Raw genomic sequence first — 11580 nt, forward strand, 5'->3', positions numbered from 1 at the left:
GTCAGCACTCCAGATCGACAAAAACTCTTCCCACATTGATCACAGCTATAAGATTTCTCTCCTGTGTGTGTTCTCTGGTGTAGTGTCAAAGTTCTAGATGCAGCAAAATTCTTCCCACATTGACCAGCTATAAGGTTTATCTCCTGTGTGTATTCTCTGGTGAGCTGTCAGCTCTCCAGATCGAGCAAAACTCTTCCCACATTGATCACAGCTATAAGGTTTCTCTCCTGTGTGTGTTCTCTGGTGTTGAGTCAGATGGCAAGATTGACCAAAACTCTTCCCACATTGACCACAGCTATAAGGTTTCTCTCCTGTGTGTATTCTCTGGTGTGAAGTCAGATGGCCAGATGTAGTAAAACTCTTCCCACATTCACCACAGCAATAAGATTTCTCTCCTGTGTGTGTTCTCTGATGAATTTTAATGCCTGATGAGGTGAATCTCTTCCCACAGTCAGAGCAGCAGTGAGTTCTCTTCCCTGTGGATCTCTGCAGTTGTTTATTGAGGTGTTCTAATGTGGAGAGACTCTTCTCTGCCTCTTCAGCATCATGAGGTTGTTGAGGCTCCCCAGAGGATCCACGATAGTCCCATATAGTCCCATATCTCCCCTGTGTGAACAACAAAGTCAGACAGATGATATAAAGGCCCACAACAGCGGTAATCCACTGTCAAAGGTGATGCCAACAGCGGAGCCATGATGTTGGACAACAATTGACATCTGTAATGAATGTTAAAATTATTTGATATTTGCCTTAAATTGAGCAAGAATAGTCATATTTTGTCTTGTTTTCACATTAGTAGTAACATCGATGATTGTAGGCTAGAAATAAGTTATTCATGTTGTTGAAACTCTAAGCAGTGTGCCAGGCGACTTTTGGTCTCCAATATAGGCCCCTTTCTGTATTTGCTAAAATTGTGGCACGAGGGCAATTTGATTGCAGAAACTCCTCCCTGCTAATGAGGAAACCGATAGTTATGGATGTAGTATATCTGCCTGGAGCAAAAATGGTGAGCAAAGATTTTAGTTTTTCACAATGTATTCTGAATGTGAATGGGGGAAACTCAGGGGAGTAACATCCATTTCCAGGTTGCTTATGAGTACATTTCACACTACCTTGGATTATAAGCAGGTATATCTCTCTGGTCACCCCTAAAGCCAACTCCTCCTTTGGTCGTCTCTCCTTCCAGTTCTCTGCTGCCAATGACTGGAACGAACTATAAAAATCTCTGAAACTGGAAACACTTATCTCCCTCACTAGCTTTAAGCACCAGCTATCAGAGCAGCTCCCAGATCACTGCACCTGTACATAGCCCATCTATAATTTAGCCCAAACTACTACCTCTTCCCCTACTGTATTTATTTATTTTGCTCCTTTGCACCATATTATTTATATTTTAACTTTGAACTTTCTTCAAATAACAAATCTACCATTCCAGTGTTTTACTTGCTATATTGTACTTACTTTGCCACCATGGCCTTTTTTGCCTTTACCTCCCTTATCTCACATAATTTGCTCACATTGTATATAGTCTTATTTTTTTCTACTGCATCATTGATTGTATGTTGTTTTACTCCTAGTGTAACTCTGTGTTTTTGTATGTTGTCGAACTGCTTTGCTTTATCTTGGCCAGGTCGCAATTGTAAATGAGAACTTGTTCTCAACTTGCCTACCTGGTTAAATAAAGGTGAAATAAAAATAAATAAAAAAATAAAAAATTGTAAGGATATTTGAATGTCCTGTTTAATATAATGTTTGCTAAAGCATTAAGAATGATGTGTAATTATTGAAGAACTGCGTTAATGACAGTATCCATTTGGGTGTTGTCAATAAAGTTAAGATTTTATTTATTTATAGAAACTAGAATATGCATATAATTATTAGCTTTGGATAGAAAACACTCCAAAGTTTCTAAAACTGTTTGAATGGTGTCTGTGAGTATAACAGAACTCATTTGGCAGGCCAAAACCTGAGAAGATTCCAAACAGGAAGTACCCTGTCTGACCATTTCTTGGTCTTCTTGATCATCTCTATCCAAAACAGGGGATCTCTGCTGTTACGTGACACTTCCTACGGCTCCCATGGGCTCTCAGAAGGCGGCAAAAAGCTGAATGGTGGCTTTGCAGGCCATGGCTGAAAAACATTAGCGCGTTTGGATAGTGGTCGGTCAGAATACTATGAGACTGAGGCGCATGCACGAGTCGACTCCATGTTTACTTTCTCTCTCTTTGAACGAAAACAACCACTCCAGGTCAGAATATTATCGCTTTTTTACGAGAAAAATGGCATAAAAATTGATTTTAAACAGCGGTTGACATGCTTCGCAGTACGGTAATGGAATATTTAATTTTTTTTGTCACGAAACGCGTCGGGCGCGTAACCCTTCGTCACCCTTGGATAGTGTCTTGAATGCACAAACAAAACGGCGCTATTTGGATATAACTATGGATTATTTTGAACCAAACCAACATTTGTTATTGAAGTAGAAGTCCTGGGAGTGCATTCTGACGAAGAACAGCAAAGGTAATAACATTTTTCTTATAGTAAATCTGACTTTGGTGAGGGCTAAACTTGGTGGGTGTCTAAATAGCTAGCCCTGTGATGCCGGGCTATCAACTTAGAATATTGCAAAATGTGCTTTCACCGAAAAGCTATTTTAAAATCGGACATAGCGAGTTCATAGAGGAGTTCTGTATATATAATTCTTAAAATAATTGTTATGTTTTTTCTGAACGTTTATTGTGAGTAATTTAGTAAATTCACCGGAAGTGTTCGGTGGGAATGCTAGTTCTGAACGTCACATGCTAATGTAAAAAGCTGGTTTTTGATATAAATATGAACTTGATTGAACAAAACATGCATGTATTGTTTAACATAATGTCCTAGGAGTGTCATCTGATGAAGATCCTCAAAGGTTAGTGCTGCATTTAGCTGTGGTTTTATTTTTTGTGACCTTATATGCTAGCTTGAAAAATGGGTGTCTGATTATTTCTGGCTGGGTACTCTGCTGACATAATCTAATGTTTTGCTTTCGCTGTAAAGCCTTTTTGAAATCGGACAGTGTGGTTAGATAAAGGAGAGTCTTGTCTTTAAAATGGTGTAAAATAGTCATATGTTTGAAAAATTGAAGTTTTTGTATTTTTGAGGAATTTGTAATTCGCGCCACGCCTATCATTGGATATTGGAGCAGGTGTTCCGCTAGCGGAACGTCTAGATGTAAGAGGTTAACACAGTGTCCAAAGAAGGGCCAGATGTATACAGAATGGTGTCGTCTGAGTAGAGGTGGATCAAGGAATCACCCGCAGCAAGAGCAACATCGTTGGTATATACAGAGAAAAGAGTCGGTGTGAGAATTGAACCCTGTGGTACCCCCACAGAAACTGCCAGAGGTCTGGACAACAGGCCCTCTGATTTGACACACTGAACTCTATCAGAGAAGTAGTTGGTGAACCAGGCGAGGCAGTCATTTGAGAAACCAAGGCTGTTGAGTCTGCCGATAAGAATACAGTGATTGACAGAGTCGAAAGCCTTGGCCAGGTCGGAGAAGAGGGCAGTACAGTACTGTCTTTTATCGATGGTGGTTATGATATCGTTTAGTACCTTGAGTGTGGCTGAGGTGCACCCGTGTCCAGCTCGGAAACCGGATTGCACAGCGGAGAAGGTACGGTGAGATTCAAAATGGTCAGTGATCTGTTTGTTAACTTGGATGTTGAAGACTTTAGAAAGGCAGGGCAGGATGGATATAGGTCTGTAACAGTTTGGGTCTAGAGTGTCACCCCCTTTGAAGAGGGGGATGACCGTGGAAGCGTTACAATCTTTAGGAATCTCGGACGATACGAAAGAGAGGTTGAACAGACTAGTAATAGGGGTTGCCACAATGGCAGTGGAACATTTTAGAAAGAGAGGGTCCAGATTGTCTATCTCAGCTGATTTTTACGGGACCAGGTTTTGCAGCTCTTTCAGAACATCTGCTATCTGGATTTGGGTGAAGGAGAAGCTGGGGAGGCTTGGGGAAGTAGCTTCGGGGGGTGGGGAGCTGTTGGCCGGGGTTGGGGTAGCCAGGAGGAAAGCATGGCCAGCCGTAGAGAAATGCTTATTGAAATTCTCGATTATCGTGGATTTATCGGTGGTGACTGTGTTTCCTAGCCTCAGTGCAGTGGGCAGCTGGGATGAGGTGCTCTTATTCTCCATGGACTTTACAGTGTCCCAAAATTTTTGGAGTTAAAGCTACAGGATGCAAATTTCTGTTTGAAAAAGCTAGCTTTTGCTTTCCTAACTGACTGTGTATTGGTTCCCGACTTCTCTGAAAAGTTGCATATCGCGGGGACTATTCAATGCTAGTGCAGTACGCAACAGGATGTTTTTGTGCTGGTCGAGGGCAGTCAGGTCTGGAGTGAACCAAGGGCTATATCTGTTGTTAGTTTTACAATTTTTGAAAGGGCCGTGCTTATTTAAGGTGGTGAGGAAATTACTTTTAAAGAACAACCAGGTATCCCAGTTTAGGTCACCTAACAGAATGAACTCTGAAGATAGATGGGGGGCAATCAATTCACATATGGTGTCCAGGGCACAGCTGGGAGCTGAGGGGGGTCTGTAACAGGCGGCAACAGTGAGAGACTTATTTCTGGAGAGAATCATTTTTTTAATTAGAAGCTCGAACTGTTTGGGCTTAGACCTGGAAAGTATGATAGAACTTTGCAGGCCATCTCTGCAGTAGATTGCAACTCCTCCCCCTTTGGCAGTTCTATCTTGACGGAAAATGTTGTAGCTGGGGATGGAAATTTCAGAATTTTTGGTGGCCTTCCAAAGCCAGGATTCAGACACGGCAAAGACATCAAGGTTGGTGGAGTGTGCTAAAGCAGTGAGTAAAACAAACTTAGGGAGGAGGCTTCTGATGTTAACATGCATGAAAACAAGGCTTCTACGGTTACAGAAGTCAACAAATGAGAGCGCCTGGGGACACACAGGGCCTGGGTTAACCTCTACATCACCCGAGGAACAGAGGAGTAGGATGAGGGTACGGCTAAAGGCTATCAGAATTGGTCGAATAGTGCGTTGTGAAAAGAGAATAAAAGGAGCAGATTTCTGGGTGTGGTAGGATAGATTCAAGGCATAATGTACAGACAGGGGTATGGTAGGGTGCGGGTACAGTGGAGGTAAACCTAGGCGTTGAGTGATGATAAGAGAGGTTGCATCTCTGGAGGCACCAGTTATGCTAGGTGAGGTCACCGCATGTGTGGGAGGTCGGACAAAAGAGCTCTCTGAGGCATGTTGAGTGGGACTAGGGGCTCCGCAGTAAAATAAAACAATGATAACTACCCTAAACAACAGTATACAAGGCATATTGACATTAGAGAGACAAAGCGAGGCATAAAGCAATCACAGGTGTTGATTGGGATAGCTAGCTAAGACAACAACGGGTAAGACAACAGTTAATCAGCTAAGACAACAACAACAGGTAAAGTGTCGATGAATGGGCAGAGAGGGTCAGTTAACTACACACAGGGCCTGAGTTCGAGGCTGGGGCCGACAGATAAACAAAACAAACAAAATGGAGTACCGTGATTAATGAACAGTCCAGCAGGGATCAGCTATGTAGCCAAGTGATCATAGGGTCCAGTGAACAGCAATATATGAACCAGGGAAGCCGTTAGGTAGTCGTTACTATGCTAGCCGGGAGACGCGCCTGGCTTGAGGCTAACTGGTGCTAGCTTCGGGACAAGGGCGTCACCGACGTCTGGCAAAGGCCAGTTGAGGGCACATCGGACGGAATTACGTCGGCAGACCAGTCGTGATGGATCGTCGGGGCTCCATGTCAACAAAGGGTCCAGGCCAATTGGCAAAAGAGGAATTGTAGCTGGAGTAATTTTGTTTGCTAGCCGGGAGATGCACCTGGCTCAAGGCTAACTGGTGCTAGCTTCGGGACAAGGGTGTTAGCCACTATAGCCACTCCGGTGCAAAGGTCCAGAGCTTACGGCAGGAATCCGGTGATGTAGTGGCTTCTAGTTGTGTTAGTGAAGAGTCCAGGAGGCATCAGCTGTGTAGCCGAGTGATCATAGAGTCCACTGAGCAGGCCGGGAGATGGGCTGGGCCACTCGGTAGCAGCTAGCTAGCTGCGATTATCCGGTGTAATGGTCCGCTAGCAGTGGCTAACAAGGACTAAATAGCTAGTAGCTAATTAGCTGGTTAGCTTCTGATGGCTAGCTTCTGATGGAGGTTCTAGCTATAAGGTCTAAAAAAATAGCAGATCCGTATCACATTGGGTGAGGCGGGTTGCCAGAAGTAATATTTAATTTAAAAATGGAAAAAGAGATTGAAATATATTGCAATATACATTTGAAGTCGGAAGTTTTCATAAACCTTAGCCAAATACATTTAAACTACATCTTTCACAATTCCTGACATTTAATCCTAGTAAATATTCCCTGTCTTAGCTCAGTTAGGTTCACCACTTTATTTTAAGAATGTGTAATGTCAGAATAATAGTAGAGAATTATTTATTTCAGGTTTTATTTCTTTCATCACATTCCCAGTGGGTGAGAAGTAGGAAATACATTCAATTAGTATTTGGTAGCATTGCCTTTAAATTGTTTAACTTGGGTCAAACGTTTTGGGTAGCCTTCCACAAGCTTCCCACAATAAGTTGGGTGAATTTTGGCCCATTCCTCCTGACAGAGCTGTTGTAACTGAGTCAGGATGTAGGCCTTATAGCTCGCACACACTTTTTCAGTTCTGCCCACAAATTTTCTATAGGGTTGAGGTCAGGACTTTGTGATGGCCACTCCAATACCTTGACTTTGTTGTCCTTAAGCCATTTTGCCTCAACTTTGGAAGTATGCTTGGGGTCATTGTCCATTTGGAAGACCCATTTGTGACCAAGATTTAACTTCCTGACTGATGTCTTGAGATGTTGCTTCAATATATCCACATGATTTTCCTCCCTCATGATGCCATCTATTTTGTGAAGTGCACCAGTCCCTCCTGCAGCAAAGCACTACCACAAAATTGTTATACATTTTGTCATCGTTTATGAGTTCTTCTGTAAATTAATGTGCCCATTCACCGATAGTTATGGGGAGAAAACATTTTCTGAACGTCATGCACCAATGTAAAAATTGGGTTTTTGGATATAAATATGAACTTGATCGAACAAAAAATGCATGTATTGTGTAACATGATGTCCTAGGAGTGTCATCTGATGAAGATTGTCAAAGGTTAGTGCTTAATTTTAGCTGTATATCTGGTTTTGTGATGGCTATCCGTCTTTGGAAAATTGCTTTTTTTTGTTGCTAAGGTGCTATCCTACAATAATCTAATGTTTTGCTTTCACCGTAAAGCCTTTTTGAAATCGGACAATGTGGTTGGATTAACGAGTAGAGTATCTTTAAAATGCCGTATAATACTTGAATTTAAATTTTGAGAAATTTTTGGGGGGAATTTCGCGCCGTGCTATCTCACTGGTTGTTGTCCAACCAATCCCGTTAACCTCTCTAGGGTATGTGGGACGAAATCATCCCACCTACTCAACAGCCAGTGGAATCCCGTGGCGCGTTATTCAAATACCTTAGAAATGCTATTACTTCAATTTCTCAAACATATGACTATTTTACACCAATTTAAAGACAAGACTCTCGTTAATCTAACCACACTGTCCGATTTCAAAAAGGCTTTACAAAGAAAGCAAAACATTAGATTATGTCAGCAGAGTACCCAGCCAGAAATAATTAGACACCCATTTTTCAAGCTAGCATATAATGTCACATGAACCCAAACCACAGCTAAATGCAGCACTAACCTTTGATGATCTTCATCAGGTGACACTCCTAGGACATTATGTTATACAATACATGCATGTTTTGTTCAATCAAGTTCATATTTATATCAAAAACCAGCTTTTTATATTAGCATGTGACGTTCAGAACTAGCATACCCACCGCAAACTTCCGGTGAATTTACTAAATTACTCACGATAAACGTTCACAAAAAACATAACAATTATTTTAAGAATTATAGATACAAAACTCCTTTATGCAATCGCTATGTCCGATTTTAAAATAGCTTTTCGGCAAATGCACATTTTGCAATATTCTGAGTAGATAGCTCGCCGTCACGGGCTAGCTATTTTGACACCCACCAAGTTTGGCCCTCACCAAACTCAGATTTACTATTAGAAAAATGTGATTACCTTTGCTGTTCTTCGTCAGAATGCACTCCCAGGACTTCTACTTCAATAACAAATGTTGGTTTGGTTCAAAATAATCCATAGTTATATCCAAATAGCGGCGTTTTGTTCGTGCGTTCAAGACACTATCCAAGGGTGACGAAGGGTTACACGCCCGACGCGTTTCGTGACAAAAAAATTCTAAATATTCCATTACCGTACTTCGAAGCATGTCAACCGCTGTTTAAAATCAATTTTTATGCTATTTTTCTCGTAAAAAAGCGATAATATTCCGACCGGGAGTCGTTGTTTTCGTTCAAAGACGAAATAATAAAAACATGGGCGCGCCTCCAGTCTCTGTTCTCTGATCGACCACTATCAAAATGCGCTAATGTTTTTCAGCCAGGGCCTGCAAAGCCACCATTCAGCTTTTTGCCGCCTTCTGAGTGCCTATGGGAGCCGTAGGAAGTGTCACGTAACAGCAGAGATCCCCTGTTTTTTGGATAGAGATGATCAAGAAGGCCAAGAAATGATCAGACAGGGTACTTCCTGTACAGAATCTTCTCAGGTTTTGGCCTGCCAAATGAGTTCTGTTATACTCACAGACACCATTCAAACAGTTTTAGAAACTTTAGGGTGTTTTCTATCCAAATCAAACAATTATATGCATATTCTAGTTACTAGGCAGGAGTAGTAACCAGATTAAATCGGGTACGTTTTTTATCCGGCCGTGCAAATACTGCCCCCTATCCCCAACAGGTTAAGCACCAGCTGTTAGAGCAGCTCACAGATCACTGCACCTGTACATAGCCCATCTATAATTTAGCCCAAACAACTACCGCTTCCCCTACTGTATTAATTTATTTATTTTGCTCCTTTGCACCCCATTATTTCTATTTCTACTTTGCACTTTCTTCCACTACAAATCTACCATTCCAGTGTTTTACTTGCTATATTGTATTTACTTCACCACCATGGCATTTGTTGCCTTACCTCCCTTATCTCACCTCATTTGCTCACATTGTATATAGACTTCTTTTTCTACTGTATGTTTGTTTTACTCCATGTGTAACTCTGTGTTGTTGTATGTTGTCGAACTGCTTTGCTTTATCTTGGCCAGGTCGCAATTGTAAATGAGAACTTGTTCTCAACTAGTCTACCTGGTTAAATAAATGACTTGTTCTCAACTAGCCTACCTGGTTAATTAAAGGACTTGTTTTCAACTAGCCTACCTGGCTAATTAAAGGACTTGTTCTCAACTAGCCAACCTGGTTAATTAAAGGACTTGTTCTCAACTAGCCTACCTGGTTTAATAAAGGACTTGTTCTCAACTAGCCTACCTGGTTAAATAAAGGTGAAATAAATATAATGTCTCATCAGAGTAGGAGCTCTGACCTAGGAACAGATCCCACCTGTCCATCTAAAACTGATCTGAGACCAGCCTTCCTACTGAGACGCTTGATAAGAGTAGGAGCTCTGACCTAGGAACAGATCCCACCTGTCCATCTAAAACTGATCTGAGACCAGCCTTCCTACTGAGACGGTTGATAAGAGTAGGAGCTCTGACCTAGGAACAGATCCCACCTGTCCATCTAAAACTGATCTGAGACCAGCCTTCCTACTGAGACGCTTGATAAATACAGCCTTCGGATGGGATTCCTTCTTCTACATGTCAGATGTTCTACAACAATAGATTTATGTCTGGATGAATGGCCGTGTTTGAGAGCATCAAAACTGATGTACCATGGGTAAATTGCGACTGACTGATGTACAAATAATATCGAGCAGTTATACACACGATGCAAGGTGATCAGTCAGTTGACTCAACTTTAAAAAATAAAAAAGTCGGCCGCCATGTCGAACGAACCCAACGTTAATCAACACAGTATGGACCCAACAGACCCATCAGAACAGGGTTTCCTGACCCTCTACTCAGGGACCAGAACCCAACGTTAATCAACACAGTATGAACCCAACAGACCCATCAGAACAGGGTTTCCTGACCCTCTACTCAGGGACCAGAACCCAACGTTAATCAACACAGTATGGACCCAACAGACCCATCAGAACAGGGTTTCCTGACCCTCTACTCAGGGACCAGAACCAAATGTTAATCAACACAGTATGGACCCAACAGACTGGTTAAATAAAGGTGAAATAAAAAATAAATAAAATAAAAGATCAATGTCCCTGTTTTATAAGATAGTACTCACTGTATTTACTGGTGTTAATCAGATCAATGTCCCTGTTTTATTAGATAGTACTCACTGTATTTACTTGTGTTAATCAGATCAATGTCCCTGTTTTATAAGATAGTACTCACTGTATTTACTTGTGTTAATCAGATCAATGTCCCTGTTTTATAAGATAGTACTCACTGTATTTACTGGTGTTAATCAGATCAATGTCCCTGTTTTATTAGATAGTACTCACTGTATTTACTGGTGTTAATCAGATCAATGTCCCTGTTTTATTAGATAGTACTCACTGTATTTACTGGTGTTAATCAGTTCTCCAGTCTTCTCTTCTTCGTCCTCCTCTAATGTGACAGTAATCTCCCCCTCTTCATCTTTCATTCCAAAAACGTCTTCATCTTCTTTCACTTCATCCTCCACTCCAAAAACTGCATCTTCCTCCTCTTCTTTCACAGTAATATCCTCCTCTTCTTTCACTGAAACGTCTTTTTCTTCTTCTTTCACGGTAACAGCCTCACCCTCTACTTGTTTTTGTATTGTAACAGCCTCCTCTTTCACCAGAGCGTCTTTCTCCGTCCAGCAGACCTCCGCTTCTTTAACAGGAGGAGAGTAGCTTAGTGAACTCATGGTCGGAGATGTTAGCTAGAGATAATAGCTAGTTAGCATTAGCGACTAGACTAGTGCTAACTTAACCAGCCAGCTAGTTGACTTACAACGTAAATATTAAATTAAATGGGGTAGCTAGTTGTTTCCACATAAGTATGTTTAAATCACAGTGGCAATTAAACCACGAAATTGTCCAAACAGCTTGAATGTTCAGACTTTGTCGCCTAGCGAGCTACCGAGGTGGCTGCAGTTGTTGAAGAAGCGTTCCGTCCACTAGATTATACGTCACACTAGAAACATCGCCTGAAAGACACATATCGCCATCTGCTGTCTGGAGGGAGGAAACGCAGTTGAGGAGGGAAAACTATTTTTATTCTTCATTGAATTATAATATTATAAAGCAGTTTAGGGAAACGTTTTTTTCTCTTCATTAAATATGAATATTATATCAACACGTACAAAGAGCAACAAGTGTTGTTTGATTAGTTCAGATTTTTTATGAGAATTTAAAACAAACTCTACATCTACTCCACATCTGTATTTCTGATTCAGTCAAATAACTAGATATCAAAATAAGCACCTAGTTATTGGTACCCTTGATAATGATGAGCAAAAATTACT

At 41.3% G+C, this 11580-nt stretch overlaps 1 protein-coding gene across 1 annotated transcript in view; it reads right to left on the reverse strand.

Moving 5' to 3' along the window:
- Positions 1–9578, reverse strand: part of LOC145876065 (uncharacterized) — a 28066-nt gene extending 18488 nt beyond the window's left edge. The window contains exon 1 of the mRNA XM_082971837.1: positions 9571–9578. Coding sequence (XP_082827963.1) covers positions 9571–9578 — 8 coding nt within the window. The remainder of the gene's footprint in view (positions 1–9570) is intronic.
- Between the last annotated feature and the right edge of the window lie 2002 nt (positions 9579–11580).

Source organism: Salmo salar, unplaced genomic scaffold (assembly GCF_965601325.2).
Source record: "Salmo salar unplaced genomic scaffold, fSalSal1 ptg000432l, whole genome shotgun sequence".
Taxonomy (NCBI): domain Eukaryota; kingdom Metazoa; phylum Chordata; class Actinopteri; order Salmoniformes; family Salmonidae; genus Salmo; species Salmo salar.